Raw genomic sequence first — 18,669 nt, 5'->3', positions numbered from 1 at the left:
GGAGAATTTAAATTTTGAAAACAGACTTGAAAGGACTACATTTTACTTGAAAGGGAAAAACTAATTTTCACTTTCTGCTTAAAAAGAAAAGAGCAGAGTATCATTCAGAGTAACGTTCAGACACCGATAAACAAGAGCTATGTGCATACCAAGTACAAGTTTACTGAAACGACGAAGGCAAAATTAAGACATACCTCCAGAACATAGCTAAGCACAAGTCTACAGCGCTCCTCTGTGTCATGGCAGACTGGAAATGTGCAACTGGGCTTTAGAAACAAACATTTAAAATGATTAATATGCTGCCCATATGACAAATTCCACAGCTCTCAGCTCCCAAGAATTATCAAAATTCTACACATCAATAATTTCAAAATTTGCTTGTGTATTCAGTTTCATGAGGTAACAGGCACTAAGATAAATGTACAGCTTTAATTGCAGATAAAATTGCCATAAGCATCAACAAAAACCTTGCCTAATAAAAAGATCTTCCAAAGTATATGTTACTTGAAATTCTTAAATTTTAAAAATAATTTTATTATAGCAAGAAAAAAGCAAAAATGTGAGTAATGTTTTAGGTAAATGTATATCTAATCTAATGGGTGAGTTTAATCCCTAATTAGCACTGATACTTGGTAACACACAGTTAACAGTATCATCAATTTAGCACTACGTTAGTTAATTATCACCAATGGTCTCATTGTACAAATTATATGTTTAATTATGAGCAGAACCAGTAAACCTACATCTACTAAGTGATCTTATGTGTAAGGGCCTCTGTGAGGCATTTCATTTTCGGTGAATCCTGCAAGGCCAGGATGACTCTTCCCATTTTGCATCAATCATAGATGTTAAGTAACCTGTCCATGGACAAAGTCATTGAGCTGGAAATGAGATGCTGAAGCCATGCTGACTATACTTTCAGAAGTACATGTATTAGGTGAAGCTAACTAAAGACCTGTTTATATGAATCCTAAGACTGCATTATTTTAGTGCTTCAGATATTAATAAAAGTGCTGTTATCTGTAAAGAAAAAAAAAAACCCACAACAAAACTATAAACTACATACTACTATGTCTTTGTCATCTACTTGCCCCATAAATCTAGGGCCTTGTGTTATGATGCAGTTCCCTGAATACACAGAAGTTTTGCCATCAGTAATTTTGTTTATAATCAGAAAAACATTAAAAAAAATTCCACTGTGGGGTTCAAGCTGAAAGTGCACTAAAACTCAGATGGACAGTTAAGAACTTTTCCTGTAGTCATTTAAAATATTTCCCAAGCACCCATTAAACTTCTACACATGGGAGATTAAAGAATGTCCATACATGAAGGGAACTTCTGTTTCTATGAAGGGAAAAAACACAAACTTCAGATACATGTTATGATCTCCATGAAGGAGATGAAAACGTAGCATCCTTTGGCTAGAGTGATCAGGAAAGATCTTTGGAAGGAGGGGCATTTCCATTAAGACACAAGGCTTAAAAAAGGCAGCCATGAAAATTGGGATGGGCCAAGCAGAAGCAACAGCAGATGCCTCCTCAAGATGGGCATGATCTTGATGAGCCTGAGGCAGGAAAAAAGGCAAGTGGCTCTGGTAAATGAGAGGGGAAAGTGAAGGAAGAGTCAAAAAGACAGGTAATGTTTAAGGGTGACAGAGAGGTGTCCTCTAAAAACCTATCTGGATATAAGGTCTCTGTCTGAAAGCTAAACCCCGAGCTTACGTTAAGAGATTATTTGTATATATGACTGTATTTCAGTGCTGGGAACAGTCAGTCTTTTAAGGCTGATTTAGATCTGATCACAGGCAGGTAGGACTGGAAAGTAATTAGGATTTAGGGAACTGAAACTTAATTCTACTTTCTGGAAAAAGACCAATGGTAGGATAGTCAATGCAATCCATGTCAACAGAACTTAAAGGGTAGGAAGTTGTTAGAGTCTATCTGACCTTGACAAGACCAGAGATAGGACTAATGTAGCTGATAAGGCCCAGTCACTGCAATAGCACTGGGATAAGGTACTGGCTTCCCCACAAATGGATCAACAAGCCACCCCATTTTCTATGCTCATTCTATGTTCACCAAGCAATCTACACGTTCAGTATCCCAGCAACCTATAAACTGAGAATGAATACCCTGGTGAAGAGACAGGATTATACACTGGTCACTGCAAAAGAAAATCACATAAAAATTAATATATTGATGTATGGTTTATATGTTGTCTACCACTGGCTTGCACATGGATCAGCTACCCTGGGGTAATTATAAAACAGGTTTTCGTATTCATAAAGCTAATGATTACTAGGCCCTGGACTATGAAGAATCATTACTAATTTTTTTTTTTTTTTTTGACAGAGAGAGAGAGAGAGAGAGAGAGAGAGAGAGAGAGAGAGAAAGCGAGCACATGTGCAAGAGCACACACAACGGAGGGGCAGAGGAAGAGGGAGAGAGAATCTGAAGCCGACTCTGAGCTGAGCATGGAGCCTGACACAGGATTTGATCTCAGGACCCTGAAATCATGACCTGAACTGAAACCGAGAATTGTATGCTTAACCAAATGCGCCATCCAGGTACCCCAGTAAAGCCATCTTTTGAGAGGCTAGTTGTATTCAATTAATAACTGTTTTTCCACTTATAAAACTTGAAAACAATTTTACCATGCTTACTCGGATTTGATGAATGGATTTGTATTTTTCTGGAACTGACAATTCTCCAACAGACTTAATAATAGCTACTGCTTTGTTATCATCCGAGGGATCAGAACTGGTGCTATAGGATCCATTTTCATCGCTGTCTGGCATCTCTTCCTCCTCTTCACTGTAACTTTCATCAGAATTCTCATTTAAAGGAGATTCTGAACTTTCTTCTTTTTTAGGTTCATCTAATTGAAAAAGTTCTGAAAGCATGTAATTGGCTGAAGCAATAATCTTATAAAAAAAAAAGAAATACATGTGATTGTCATCAAAACTGAGCATTCTAAAGTGGCATGAATTTTACTAATGTACTAACAAATTTTAGGAGGTCTTCAAAGAGGCTATTTCCACACTGTTACACAAAGAACAAATCAAAGTTCTCAATGCTTTGAAGGCTCTCCATAAAATCTTCATGGGTTGATATGCTTATTTCCTGTAATTATTCCATCTCCAGCCCTCTGTCTTTAAAAAATGGTGGCAACCGGAGACAAAAGTTTTCAGAGTGTCATAACTAAAATATTAGCAAGATAACACTCCATATTAGCTGAGAAACCAGAATTTCTCTTTAATAAGGGTCTAATAAGCAACTAATATTTATTGCATGTTCTTTGGTTCCAGGGGGGAAAAGCCCCACCAGCTTCACGAAGGAAAAGTCTACCCCGGCATCTCTTCATTAAAATGAGTATTTACATACCATCATTATTTACTCTATTATCTGTTATTTATTCTTGATCACAAACATTCCATAGTTTTAACACCTTTTCCTAACTTTCACATAAACTATTCAGTTTTTGCTAATCACCACGATCTCAATCATCAAGTTTTCTGTCTCCAAAATAAACTTATATATCCAACTGGATATGGCTACAATTAAAATTAACTTGAATCTTTAAAAAAACATTGCATATGCTACATGCCTTTCCTAATATAAACAGGATTCAACCAGCATTACACCAAAAAGTGGCTGTCAGACTCAAACAACTGAGGGTAAGAGTGGTAAAATCATGCGGCATGTGACTAGAAGATTATTTTAAGAGATGCTTTTATGTACTGAAGGGTACAGAGAGTGAACCTTATTTATACAACAAAGTGTTAACATCCATTTGTGTAAATGGATCTTTAAAAAAAATATTCTAAAATACTTTTCCACCTTTTAGAAGTGTTAAAGGAAAATAACAGCAGCACTGTTAAAATTACATGAGTTCTAAAATGAGAGAATAGTGTTATCCAAAAGAAATGTAGTGTCAGCCAGCCACATAGGAAATTCTGAATTTCTTGTGGCTAAATTATAAAAAGTCCGGTGAAATTAATTTTAATAAATTGGTTCAGTAACACAAAATATTATCATTTCAACATGCAATGTGTACACACAACCTTCAAATTTTTTTTTTTTAAAGATTTTATTTATTTATTCACGATAGAGAGAGAGAAAGAGAGAGAGAGGCAGAGACACAGGCAGAGGGAGAAGCAGGCTCCATGCTGGGAGCCTAACACGGGACTCGATCCTGGGACTCCAGGATCGCGCCCTGGGCCAAAGGCAGGTGCCAAACCGCCGTGTCACCCAGGGATCCCCCAACCTTCAAAACTTAATGTGTAGTTTACATTTAAAGCAACTTCAATTCAGATTAAGTACATTTTTTTTTCATGGATTAAGCACATTTTAAGTGCTCGACAGCCACATGTGGTTATCAGTTACCATAACAAATAAGGCATGAATTAAATGGCTTTAAAGTCTAGGCAACAATCTTTCAGAATGCTAGGATACTTTTATTTTTTTCAGAATGCTAGAATATTTTTAAAGAGTATATAAATATTAATCTTACTTGAGGATGTCTGCTTTTGTCCAACAATTTAACACAATTAAGAAGCAATGTTCTAATGGTCCCATAGTGTTTCTTATTCTGATTCTTCTTCATCATCATGTTGCAAGCAACCCTAAAAAAATGTTTATATCAACTTTACACCCCATTCTTCATTCTCTACGAGACTCAAGTATAAGCATGCTCTTCTTACCTTCCCATAGAATAAGACATATAAGAAACAATACCATATTTTTAAATATAGTATTTACTCTCCCCCAAGTTGACTTTGTACGGCCTGTATACATATACACACACTTTGTTTCTTAAGCCACAGAAATGTAAAATGTGCCTTGACCTGGATAGTGTGGCTGTACACTTAAAAATTTTCAATAAGGCTACTTCTTCAAGCACTCACTTATATAAGAGAATAGCCACCGGCATTGTGAATGGATTCTGGTACTTGTCTTCAGTTTCTTCACAAAGAGTAGTGAGATCATAGAGCTTCACTATATCACTGCCACTTGCTGAAAACAAAAACAAAACTCAGTTCACCAGAGCCACTGATATCAATTATTACTGTTCATTCAAGAAGGGATTTACCTTTAAATAGCCAATAGGTATGTCCTTCTTTGGTACAGTTTGATTTTAGAAATGATAAAATATTCTGTGCAATGTCTTTTATGACTTTCGTAGAAAAGTTCGAGTTTTCCAAATTGGGAATCTCTTCAGTTTTTATCATTTCATACTTCTGTAAAACATAGACCGAATGCAGTTTCAGAGAAAACCTAGGCAGCAATCCTTTTATTAAAATGGAACCAAATACAGAAATCCTGCCATCAGAGAGCTATGCAGCCCAGAAGAGCTTAAACCGCTGGTTTTTGATCTTTTTTATTGCTCCAATATTCCAGAGGAGTCTGACCCACATGTCAGCCATTCTGTAGGCTTAGCACAGAAATAAGTCTCAAGAGAGAATCTCCACCAATTTGGAACCACAGATTTAGGCACGGTCCTACTTCTGTTCTCCTGCAGAGCAGCGCATGGCATACACGCCCTTCTATTTTCCTGGTGGTTTTCATCCACGAAGATGGTAGATGAGGGCAGAATTCACCCAGCATGCTCTTCCTCCCAGACACTAGCCTCACCGGGCAAGTCTCTCCGGTAGACACTACTCTTCCCTTGGGCTACAGACTCGACTCCTTTATAGAACTGGAGATGGGGACTAGAGGCAGCAGCTAGAGCAGAGGCCACAAGGACACCACTGCCAGTACTTTTGAGGCTCCAGTTTTTTTCTAGCTTGTCTTCTGTTCACACTTCCCTAAACACCTCTCACATTTTCTGAAAACTCTAAGAAACTCCAAATCTACTGGAAAATAAGACCAGTCTCCTAAGGTGAATTTTCATCCTTATTGGCTCATCTACAGCCCCAAGTCATAATTTCCTTCCTTAAATCACTCCTCCTGGATTTTATACTGTACTATCTGGGCCCCTCTGCCCTTTCAACCCACATGGGGAATGGCTCCAATGTCTGAGTAGAATAGATTTCCATGGTAATGACGTCCAACAGTATCCAGGCAGATGGCCCCTCAGGTTATTTCTCTAGCTTCATCTTCTCCATGCCTACAACTTCAAAATGCTCATGGACATTTCAATGCTTTCTTCAAATGGAGCAGATGATGAAGACAGATCACCTTTCCCTGCCTTACCAGTTCAATGTCTCCATCTCAAGTAATGATACCACTGCTCTTTTAGACCCTAGACCCTGGAAGTCCCACCCTCTCCAGCCACAGCCTCTCATTAAATGCTGTTTAGGGTAATGTTTACAACAGTGCTTCCCAACCAAGAGTGCAAATCAGAATCATCTATAAAGCTTTCTTTTTTTTTTTTTTTTTTCTTTGATAGATACACAGATCCCACCTATCCTGATGTACCAGGGAGCCGAGCAAGTGTGCGTGTATATGTGTCCTTGATCAAGAGTGACTGTGATAGACACTAGAAGTTTACAATCACTGGGCTGGATACAATGGTTAGAAGCATAGGGCCTCAACCAGATACAGATTCAAATACTGGCATCACCACTTACTAGCAATATGGCCCTGGGCAACTCACTTGAGCTCTCTGATGCTCAAATTTCCCTCTTCATCAAAAGGGAATAATGGTATTCAAGCAGCTAAAAAGATCGAGTAAGTAATGCATGTAAAACGGTAGCAAAGTATCTAGAACAAAACAAGCACTCAATAAATGCTAGCTCTTATCACTGTCAATTCTTAGTATTTCCTCTACAGTCTAAGTCCATCATGTTACTTGTAGATATAGTGCTAAGCTCCAGCAGTCTTTTTGTCTCCGAGCCCTCCATGCCTGTCCTACGTGCCATCTCCAAACTAAGAGTCCAACATGACAAATTTCACCTCCCAGATGCAAAGCCTTCACAGATTACAGATTACTAACCAAACTCAGCCCACACTCCTTAGCTCAGCATCCTAGACTCTCCATTATTTGACCTCAGGTTTTCTAATCTATTTGTTATTCTGTTAAATGAATCCTCTGTCACCTTGCTGGAGATCCGTTATCCCTTCACTCACACTAGTCTTTTAGTGTAAAACATTCACCTGTTTTTGGAGGCCACTTCTTGAGAAGTCTCTTTCAGATAAAGACAGATATGATCTTACCTTCCCAGATCACTCAGACTTTCGTAGTTGGGGTGTACTACACGTCTCACAAATAATCTCCTATCTTTCTCTTTGCACTCTGTCATTTCCCATTAGTATTTTACCTTTCTGGGTAGCGACTAAACTTTATTCTTTGTTTTCCCCTCACATTTATAATGAGGATAAGGTGCCTCACAAATAGAACAAGCTCAATTTCAATATGCTATATAACCGATGACTTCACACATTATTGCTGTAGCCTTGCTCTAAGACTACTACATATCTGTATACTGAATGGATACCTCCACTCTATAGACACTTTTAGGTAATTAATTACTATGAATGCCTGGTATTAAAATCAGAGTTCTAGAGCTAAAAATGCAGGCTTCAATATATTTATGACCTTCCCCAAAAAATACCTGTACAATCATACTCCTGTAACATCTAGAATTCTGGTATTACAACACAAATATGAAAACACTCAAAGTTCAGTTTATTCACAGCAAACTTCCTTGTTAAAAGTACAGCCTAGTATTTATGGGCCTCAAATCTTTGGTGAGGTACTCTCTGCACTGATTTACATTTGTGAGAAAATTAGAAAAGTCACACTGTGGCTCACTTACCTGTACAATTCCATTTACGTGAAAACACATCACAAGTTCCGGTACATTGCATATCAGGTTGTCCAACCAATAGTCAATTCCAGTTAGCACATTAATTGGTTTGTTGTTGTCCCTAAAAATACACATTTCTAACGTTATGCAGTTTAAGATGTTCCCTAAAGAACCATCTGAGACTTATTTCCACCATTTAACCATTTTAATCTATTCTCTCTGGATGAAAAATGCCACATACACTTTCTTTTCTGGTGAGATACGTATAGGCAGCTCATGTGGTATGTTCTTTATCACTGTTCCGTAAGTTCTGCTTGTGTTTCTAACTGGAATCCCTAAGAGTTTTCAGTAAGAGTAGAAGGAAATAGGATAGCAGATTATTGTGAGCCTGCTGCATGCTCCTCACACAAACTTGAGGTGAAATACTGGCCCCCATTTATTGTAATACACCACACCGTAGCTCACGTTGGTTGATATGAACACATACAGCTAGAGTACTAACAGAAGCACTCGGGATGCCTGGGTGGCTCAGCAGTTGAGCATCTGCCTTCGGCTCAGGGTGTGATCCTAGGGTCCAGGACTGAGTCCCAGGACTGAGTCCCAGACCCTTGCAGGGAGCCTGCTTCTCTCTCTGCCTTACTTTCTCTGTATCTCTCATGAATAAATAAATAAAATCTTTAGAAAAAAAAAAGTGCTCATAATTAGTTAATAGGAAGCTGGTAAACCACTTCCCTAACTAATTTAATTCTATTATATTGTCACTAGCTGTGAATTCAGACCTGATTAAGCCAGTACAACAGATCTCTGACTCCAATTATGAAGAACTTGAATGAAAACCCAGCCTCAGGGCTTTAAGCATTTGCTGATAACACCCCCCTTCCTTACTGTGCTGATTTCAATTCATGGGGGAAGGAGGGAAGTGAAAACCCCAGATAAAGGTGATGATTAACAAATTAAGTGAACGCAGATGAGACACTGACCCTAAACGAACACCATTTTGGTTTACCTGAGACGCAAGCTGACTGCTGGGTATCTGCCTCCTCCAAATATAGGCATGTTGGAACCAACCAACATATGTATATCTTCAAATGTCCATAAGATATTCCGAACAAAATCATTTTTAAGACCCTTTGATTAAAAATAAAACAGGAAAGGTTATTATGTAATACACTAGAGATCCAAAATTTCCCCCCATGATTCACAGAAAGACTAGGAAAAGGAAAGACAAAGCAGACATAGTAAATTAAAGTCACAGAGCTATAAGATCATAGAGATGTTTAGAAAGTGATTTTCAGGATCAAGTGGACTTTTTTCCCTACAAATTCCAATTCAGACTAGCTTTTAAATGACAAAGTAGACTGGGGATTAGGTGTCCCAATTTGGACACCATGGAAAGCATACCTGACTGTTCTCCCCGTCATTGAATAAAGTAGTCAGGTTTTGTTCTTTGGGTGCTGAGGCCACATGCCCCACTATGTATGAGGGTTCAAGAGGCTCACTTCCCTGTGAAAAGTGCAAGGATAAGGAGTGACCGTGCTGCCATAATTTCTCACAAATGGCCTACTTTTCAAGAGTATCCACTAAACATTCAAAGCATAAACCTCTAATCTACTTTTGTGAATTAGGGCTAATGCAAGTCATGAACTCTCATCACTGTGTGGCTTGTTTCAGCTCTTTATTATCATAGCTATTCTAAGCTAATCACATATAGATCTTATGCAAATAAAAAAAGATTAAAAATTATTTTAAGCTTTCAAAGTTCCAATTTTTTTCTTTTTGGATAAGTCTGAATACCACTTATCAGCCCACCCCATATCTACTGAATTAAAAATTAAAAATTTCTAAGAAATCTCAGACGTATTTTTATTTTTCCTATATTTTTAAAAAGATTTTAAGTAATCTCTACATGTGGCATGGGGCTCAAACTTTCAAACCCAAGATCAAAAGTCATACACTCTATTGACTGAGATAGCCAGGTGCCCCTGAGCCCTATTATTCTTGAGACATCAGTCATTCGAGCAGTCCCAACGTTTGCCATTGTCTGACGTGTGCTTCAGAGAACTAGTCCCTGGCGTTCTTGGTGAAGAATTTCCAGAGTAAGCTTTGAAACCCACTGCTCACCACAGGCTTGCTTTTGGACAATAACAATATTTAAAAAAAAAAAAAGAAAGAAAAAAAACCTCTAAAAGGTTCTGTCCTGGAAAAATCAAGTTCCCCTCTATAAAATCCAATGTTCCCAAACTTTAATCTCAGAACATGTTTTATTCTTAATACATTCTGTGGAATATGTTCTAGAAAACACTTAAGGGAGGAGAATCATCGACAATGGGTTAAGTCAGTCCAGAACTCAAATTTCCAACCATTAGGGACAGTAGCCTTAAGAAACATTACTTTAAACTTTTAATCCCAAGATCGGTATGTGTATGTATGTGCTAATAGGCTCAGCCCCTGCCTGGGAAGTGAGTACCCTCAACTGCAAGCACGGTGAGGCGGGGGGAGAATCCATTACTTTTGTTCAGTCTTATATTCTCCTTAAAGAGCCCCACCAGAACTTCAAACGTTATTTTGTCTGTACAGACAAGTTACCAGCCTATGGACCACATCCCCAAACTGTATTTGTGAGGGAGTACCCTAGTGGGAGTCTGGGCTCTGGATCATTCTCAATAAAAGTATGGCTCCAAGGCCACCCACAGACACCTATTTAAACTCTATCACTGTGTAACAGAGGCCTCAAACTAGGTTTGGGGAATAAGAATTCACAAGGTAATACACAAAAATCTCTATTTGAAATTTAGGCAGTATGAGGTTATATAAACTAGTCTGTCAGAGATTATTATTTTTATGGCAGGCTAGCTCTGCTTAGGACTGTGCCATTGCTATGACAACCCTACTGCTTATGGAGCCCTTCTAAATATGTGTGGAATACGTGGATGGTAGTGGACTACTGCTGTACGAACAAGTCTCTGAAGTCAGAAATCTCAGGGTTTAAGTCCTCACTCAGATTTTACTAGCTATGTGATCATGAGCAAACATCTATTCTTCATGAACTTTACTTACTTGTAAAATTATATTGTCAACACTTAATACACATACAACTTGAAGGATGAAAAAAATGTATGTACACACATACACATATACACAGTTTAAAGTACGTGGCATAAAATACATTAAACAGATGCCAGTTTACTTCTTCCATATATGAGTCTACAGATTCTCAAAAGCCTCCCAGATTTTTTATAGTAAGCCCTAAACAAGGTAAGGACAGAATGATAAAGTTGGGAGACGAGCAGATAGGTGGCAGAAGATTAGTATTTCCGTTATGTTTTCTGTAATGTGTGGATTTTGAAATCAAGGAATGTTAAAATAAATTTTTAAAAACTCTATTAATGCAATATAATCACATACAAGAAAGTGCATAAAATAAATCATACAGTACAATAACTAATTACAAAGCAAATTATCCATGTAATCATTACCCAGGTCATGACACAGGACCCTGCTCTCACCAAGCACCCATGCGCCTTCTCATTCACACAACACCCCTTCCGCCCCCCCCTCACCCAGAGGTTAGCACTATGTGAACTTGCACGTAACTACTACTTTCTAACTTTGGAAAAAAAATTTAAATTCACTACATAGCTTAATGAGGTTCCTCAATCTTAAAACCTACTAAAACTAAAATTCAGTTAAACATATTTGCCTCTTGTAACCCTATAGTCTGAGGACAGCAGCAATCTGGGCAAATAATGTTCAATTTGTGAGAACACATAGTAAGAGGAAAAACACAATTTACCAAGATCTTATTTTTATCTTCTTCGACTTTGTCAATATGTCTTCCTAAAAACAGACATGTATAAATTTACATAGATAGTTACTTTACTCTTTGATAGACACAGTAAAGACAAAAACTAAACAAAAAATAAGAAAAAACCAAGAATACAAGAGACAAAACAGATATACTACTCTCTTCCTTTCTAAAAACTTTACGGTATTAATGTGGGTTAAATCTCAGGAACTTCACCCAGAAAATCTTAAGGGCAATTTTAGACTTACCAATCTAAAAGTTAAGGTAAGAAGGTCAGGATTAAATTACAAACAGGCCTGTGAGTCTCAATACCTAATAGGCATTTACTATAAATCTAAAGCTTAAAATATACAACATGACTATATCATATATACTCATGACTTCAAGGAGATAATCGGTATTGATAAACATGGATAAGCTATTTTAAATGCTAGTAAAAATTTTTAATATTTTGAATTTTAAAAAATCTGATCTAGCTATTCGTATTTTTTATAAATCCTATTTTGAAAATCTAAAAAAAGTATTTTTTCTAATTAATTATAAGACATAAATTAGAGTACTTTTTATACCTGTTCTTCTATCTTTACCAACAAGATCAATGGTTTTGTCTTCTTAAACAAGTTTATTAAATTAATATCTAAGTACTAACTAACCTGACTGGAAGCACTGGGATCTTCAGAAACAGAAGAAGGCATTTCAAAGGGGGCGGGCCACGAAGCCCCATCCGAATCATTTGTCTGATCTGAACTGGATGATTCGGGCTGTTCTGCAGTGGATGGGACGGGCTGAGCGGCTCCATCGCCATTGATACTGGCCAATCAAAAATAAAAATATCACATTGTTACTAAAGTTAACTTTATGTGACAGTCTACTGGTTTTCAAAAGCTGAATTCCATAATCAAGCATAAATGTTATTAAAAAAAAAAAGGAACGTAAGACACTAAAATGTCGTTAATACCATACTTGCAAAACTGAAATTACTTTTACTAGCTTAAGAATTAAATTTGAGATCACGATTTCATTTTCCTTAAGATAAAAAAATAAACGAGCAGCCAACTACCTGTAATATAAAAACTTGGAAAGAATAGCCTTCTGATACCAGTGCTCTTTGCTCTTTTTCTTCCTCTGCCACTTCTGGTCAATGAGTCTTTGATAAAACTCTTTCAGCCACGTCCAATCACCTGTCTGAGTAACAAAAGAAAATGATAAATACAACAAACCTGTAATCAAAACAATTGGTTATCCTCTACTCTTTTACAGGAAATATTCTCTTTTTAAAAAATACTATTTCATAAACATTTATTTAAACACTGTCTTTCTAGACTTAATCTCTATTACCTCTTTTGGGAAATCTGCCTTCCTCTTCTCCCCAAGCCAGGCTGAGAAGTGGTCTAACACATTCCTTATTACCTGGAATAAACCCTAATATGCATACCATATCGATATTATCTGTGATTGTTTACAATGCCAAGACTTTAAGCTGCCAGCAAATAAGGACTGTGATTTACTCATTATCACATTTTAAGAGCTTGACCAGTGGCAAGGATACATACAGAAACAGGGAATAAGCCTCAAAAAACTGCAACACTGCCTTTACACTTGACAAAAAGTATCCTCTATCAATACATGGGGGGTGGGGAGTCATGTACCAAAATACAGTTTGAGAAGCTTTGCTTTTAGTGAATCACTTAATTCTAATAACTATGTATTCATAGAAATAACCTCTAATATTTTCACATTTCCTGGCAATTGTTTCATGAGAATCTCTTCAATGGAGACATCAAAGGATTTTTCAAAAATTTTAACTATTCCCTTAAGTTACTGATTTTTCACAACTTTCTTCATCGGTTTCATCCTTTTCCTTGCAAGGATCCTGGCTGTTGGTTATAAAATAAGTTTCTTCCTCATTCACTCTTTTCTATTTCCTATTAAGGCTTCTTTATATTCCAAGAAATGTCTCATTTCTCAGTTGCCAAAGTGCTAAACTGTGTTTCTGCTTCAGCCTTTCTTAGAAACAATATTTCTAGTGCCCTTAAGTTGTTAAAATAGTGCCTTACTGGTTGTTTTTCCAGAAAAAGCATTACCTGAGATGATCTCATAAAGAGTTCTTGAATATCTAACTCATCGAGTAAGAGAGTCCTTCCTATGCGGTGTACAGCCATGCTTACATGCGACTTGCTGTAGGGAATCTTCAGGAGCTTTTTTATGTTCTTTAAAAAATTAAAAGGAAAAATAGTTAAAAAGATCTTTTTAGGGTAGCTTGAACACTTTCAAATTTTAACTTCATTTAATTTTAAAGCACAATAAACTTTATTTCCCTAAGGTTATACAAACTATATTTCACACAAAGAGCTAAATACAAACACATGGAAAACAAAACTTTAAAATCAGAATCACCCAAGTGGTTCAGTCAGTTAAGCACCTGCCTTTGGCTCAGGTCATGATCCCAGAGTCTCAGGGCCCAGGCTCTGCATCAGGCTCCCTGCTCAGTGGAGAGCCTGCTTCTGCACCAGGCCCTACACCCCCGTCCCCGCCCCTGGCTCCCTCTCTCTCTCAAATAAATAAATAAAATCCTTAAAAATTTTATTTTATTTTATTTATTTTTAAAATATTTTATTTATTTACTCACGAGAGACAGAGAGACGGGGGGGGGGGGGGGGGGGCAGAGACACAGACAGAGGGAGAAGCAGGCTCCATGCAGGGAGCCCGATGTGGGACTCGATCCCAGGACTCCAGGATCACGCTCTAGGCTGAAAGCGGCGCTAAAGTGCTAAGCCACCCGGGCTGCCCTAAAAAAAATTTTTAAAAATAAAATCAGGATCACCTACATTTTACCAGCCATTCCATGTTAATGCAAATGAAGGTCAAAGATGTATTTTAACACAATAGAATTTCCTAAAATTAAGTGTGTATAGGTCACTTTGGCACTGACCTAAGTTTTTAGCATATCAGATAAAATTACCAACTAAGGAGCAACAGATTTGCTGTAAGTATCATTTCTCGTTCTCAACTGGTAATATTATATAAATCACCCCAAACATTACAATAATTTATAATTGCTACCATTAAAACACAACTATCAATATTAACATCACCACTGCCAGTGTTTTGGGCATCGCTCCTTCCTTCCTGAAAGATGTAGCAGGGCATTACTTTACTAACAAAAAAGGTATTTGATAATCAGACGGTTGAATCTTATTTCATCAGTAATTTTTCAAGACTATACAACACAGCATGTTATAAATCCCTAACATAAACACCCCAATTACATTTCCCAACAAGGACACTTACTTCAGAGTCAGAGACAACGTCCACATCATTTCCCACAGAATCAATAAAGTCGTATGCCATACCAAAGCTAATGGAGGGAACAAAGGCCACAAAGGTCACGCTCATAGTGATACAAGCAGAGTTTATAGGAGAATACAGTGTTCCATCACTTCCAGGATACCCATTTTCTACATTCTTACATCTCTGAAATCAATATGCCTATCACCATTAGAATCAAGTAGTTTTTCCTTCTTAGTGGTACAAAGACTTAATCACAGATTAGATAATATATAGTAACAGAAGCAATAGGAAACACTAGAACAAAAAAAAACAATTGACTTTTTAAGTTACAAATCCCCACCCCAAATCTCCAAAAGTAAACAGTTCAAGATATTTTTTACGTGATAAGATAGGAAACATTTATCAGGATTTAGTCTCTAGGGCTGTGTTGCTAGTGATACACAATACTACTTTTTCAGGATTGGGGGTGGGGTGGGGGAGAACCTGACCCCAATTCAGCCAGAAGAAGAAAAGAAAAAAAAATGTTGTGTCCGGTGCCACGTGAGGCATGTCTATAATCACTAAGCCTGAAAAGCAGCTGATGTCACCATTTTTCAGTTAGTAAGTGGCAGAGGATCAGAACACTTACCTAGGACCGCCTCACTTCAAAGCACGCTCTAATTTATACCATGTGGGCTAGGCAAGTTACTTAACCACACCAAGCCTCAGTTTTCCCATGTGAAAATTAGTTAACAGAACCTAACTCAAAGGGTTGTTGTGAGAATTCAATGAGATAAACATATGAAGTACTTGGCACACTGTTTGCACACAGTCGATATAACTAAAATTTAAGTCACTTCACAATATTTAATTGTATTGACATATAATTTAAGCCATTCTTCTAAAAGAAAACATCTGGACTATTTCCAACTTTTTGCTAGTATAAGTAATGCTATAAATAACATTTTGCAAATATGACTTTTACCTTCAGAGGCATTAGGATAATTTCTAAACTAAACTCACTAGGTATTAATATATTTATGGCTCTTGCTAGCTTAGGCCGACATATTTTAGGTTTAGTCATGGAGAGGGAAACAGGAGAGAATCCTGCACATTAAATATTCTACAAGAATATAAATGTTAGCATACGTTTCTCTAAAAGAACCCAGGACACACTCATCCTTAAATACTACCAGTGGAATTTCCAGCAACTACCTCAGCAAGTGCCAAAGCCAAGGCTATAGGTCACCCAGCATGCTGGGTTTCTTCATTAGGCTTTTTCAGACCAAACAATCCACCACTATTTAATGGAAAACTCTGTATGGCAGATTAGGCAGTGTTACAAGTTTTCCTTCTCCTGTGCCACCAGATTCTTTGTATTCACATACTCAAAAGGTATGTGATTGCCTAAAACCAAAACATCTAATTGAATTTTAGTGTTCAAAACTCAGCTTTGTTAAAAACATCATGCAGACCCCAAAGAAGTATATGCAACTGATGTCTTCATATTAGAAATACAATCCTATTAGAAGAGAAAAAAGGACTTTGAAAGTCAGCTAAAACCTTTTTCTAAAGAGAAATCTCACCAAGATGATGAATATACCAATGAAACTGAAAAAGCAAATATTAGAGCTGCGGTGGTGGGGGTGGGGTGGGGGGGTGGGGGGGTGGCAGGGAGTGTTGAGAAGTAAAAATGTCACTGATTAATACTTACCTTGAAAATGGCTTGCTTTTCTTACTATTGCCAAGAATGGTAGTTCCTGCTGGCCCTAGTTTGGCACTCTCTCGTAACCAGTTGGCAGGTGGGAGTTTCAAGTCTGTCTTCTCTTCAAGGCGTGCAAATGCTGTTCGAGGAGGCGCAGAGGAGTACTTCACCACAGCTCGGCTCTTCACTTCATTGCCTCCAAGAAACAAAGCTGATCCCTAATTAACACATTGAACAAAACTTGAATAACACTCCTAGAAATTAAAAATCCCAAGTTTTTTTTTTTTTAAACAACAAACACACCACCTCAGGCTTCACATGAATACATGCTACAGTTTCTAATAGCAACAAAAACGCAAGCATACACTGTCACGTTTACTTAGCTCTTTTTCACGTAATTTCAAAGAAGAACATGGGTCCAGAAGTATAATGTTTACAGTCATCGCCTGAGACAGTGGTCAAGTCAATAGAATCACGTTAATTAAAGGCAAAACTTGATAAAACCTCTGCTCCTTAGTAAAGATAGATTATTTTAATTTCAGTAGCCTATCATTTAGAAAGCTGCTTTCTTTAATTTTTTTCTATAAGACTTTGAGCAGCCCTGTTGGCCCAGCGGTTTTAGCTCCTGCCCTGGGCCCAGGGTGTGATCCTGGAGACCTGGGATCGAGTCCTGCGTCGGGTTCCCTGCGAATAAAACCTTTTAAAGGTTTTTAAATTTTTTTTTAAATTTATTTATGATAGTCACACACACAGAGAGAGAGAGAGAGAGGCAGAGACACAGGCAGAGGGAGAAGCAGGGTCCATGCGGGGAGCCTGACCTGGGACTCAAATCTGGGGTCTCCAGGATCACACCCTGGGCTGAAGGCGGCGCTAAAACCGCTGGGCCACCCAGGGATCCCCTTTTCTTTTCTTTTTCTTTCCTTCCTTCCATCCATCCATCCATCCATTTATTCAAATTAAGCTTTACACCCGACGTGGGGCTTGAATTCCACCAAGAGATCAAGAGTCGCAGGTCCCACAAACTCAGCCAGCCAGGCGCCCCCAGGGCTTTCTCGGGCTCCAGTTTAGTGACGGATTCGTCAGTTCATTACACAAACACTCTGAGCCTTGGCCTCACAGGAAGGCACGGGGGGGGGGGGGGGTGTCCCTCACACTCTTCACCTGCACCCCCCCAGGTAAGCTCAGCGCCCCAGTTCACTACCCTAACCTCTCCGGCCGTCCCTGTTCTGCCCGGCAGACACTTGGAACCCTTTACCACGACCCCACCTCGGTGAGCTCCCTGGCGACACCTGCTCTTCTCCCTCCAGCTTTGCACGACTTTGCCACGTTTTTTTTAAAAAAAGGATTTTATTTATTTATTCATGAGAGACAGAGAGAGAGAGAGAAGCAGAGACACAGGCAGAGGGAGAGGCAGCCTCCCTGCAGGGAGCCCGGTGCAGGACTCGAACCCAGGACCCGGGGTCACGCCCTGGGCCCAAGGGAGATGCCCAACCACCGAGCCACCGGGCGTCCCACTTTGCCACCTTCTGGAACCGCGTGCTCCCACGTACGCTCCTTGGGAGCCGACACCGGGTCCAAGTCGCCGGTGGGTCATGACCGAGCGGGAAGCCACAACAGCTTCTCCTAGGAGTGACCTGGACGCGAACGCCGGACAGACACACACGGGCCCCCTCCCTCCGTCTGGGAGGCCGCCCGGGAGGTGCGGGGGGGCGGCAGCAGCCTCCGGGCGGCGGGACACCCTCCCCCGCGGGGCCGGCCCGCAGCCCCCGGAGCCCCGCAGGTCCCGCCCGGGACGGACTCACCTGTGCAGAGGGTTCCTCGGACTCTCCCTGGGACAGGAGGCTGAGCCCTCCCCGAGCAGCGGCCCCCGCCGGCGGACACTCGGCCCCGGCCTCCTTGGAGTCCCCCATCACCTCGGTCCAGGGTTCGGCGGGGAGAAACGGGCCCCGAGGAGCCGCGACACACACCGGGCCCCGCAGCGCAGCGGCGCAGCGCAGCGGCCGCCAGGGACGCCCCACACACGGCGCTTCCGGCCTCGGACCGGAAGGAGTCGCGGTGACGCGGCCAAATCTCGCGATCTTTGTGCCGGCGGTCCGGCCCCGCCTTCCCCAGCGGAAGCCACCTTCGCGGCGGGGGGTG

At 39.5% G+C, this 18,669-nt stretch overlaps 1 protein-coding gene across 4 annotated transcripts in view; it reads right to left on the bottom strand.

Annotated features, from left to right (window-relative positions):
• Positions 1-18,590, bottom strand: part of EDRF1 (erythroid differentiation regulatory factor 1) — a 41,515-nt gene extending 22,925 nt beyond the window's left edge. For 2 of the 4 annotated variants that reach the window (XM_026010685.2, XM_072740363.1), the window contains exons 1-13: positions 18,333-18,581; positions 16,540-16,748; positions 14,847-14,913; positions 13,640-13,765; positions 12,616-12,740; positions 12,209-12,365; positions 8,757-8,878; positions 7,760-7,871; positions 5,092-5,239; positions 4,907-5,015; positions 4,513-4,624; positions 2,663-2,923; positions 195-266 (exon numbers count right to left, since the gene is read on the bottom strand). In XM_026010685.2, the coding sequence (XP_025866470.1) occupies positions 195-266; positions 2,663-2,923; positions 4,513-4,624; positions 4,907-5,015; positions 5,092-5,239; positions 7,760-7,871; positions 8,757-8,878; positions 12,209-12,365; positions 12,616-12,740; positions 13,640-13,765; positions 14,847-14,913; positions 16,540-16,748; positions 18,333-18,440 (1,728 nt within the window). In that variant the 5' untranslated portion in view covers positions 18,441-18,581. Of the gene's footprint in view, positions 1-194; positions 267-2,662; positions 2,924-4,512; positions 4,625-4,906; positions 5,016-5,091; positions 5,240-7,759; positions 7,872-8,756; positions 8,879-9,151; positions 9,254-12,208; positions 12,366-12,615; positions 12,741-13,639; positions 13,766-14,846; positions 14,914-16,539; positions 16,749-18,332 lie in introns of all 4 variants that reach the window. The other 2 variants (XM_026010683.2, XM_026010684.2) reach the window with 2 other exon arrangements.
• Positions 18,591-18,669: the final 79 nt, after the last annotated feature.

The sequence above is a fragment of the Vulpes vulpes genome, chromosome 15 (genome assembly GCF_048418805.1).
Source record: "Vulpes vulpes isolate BD-2025 chromosome 15, VulVul3, whole genome shotgun sequence".
Taxonomy (NCBI): Eukaryota; Metazoa; Chordata; class Mammalia; order Carnivora; family Canidae; genus Vulpes; species Vulpes vulpes.
The sequence above is the reverse complement of the archived record's forward strand: the minus strand, read 5'-3'. Positions and strand labels throughout refer to the sequence as shown.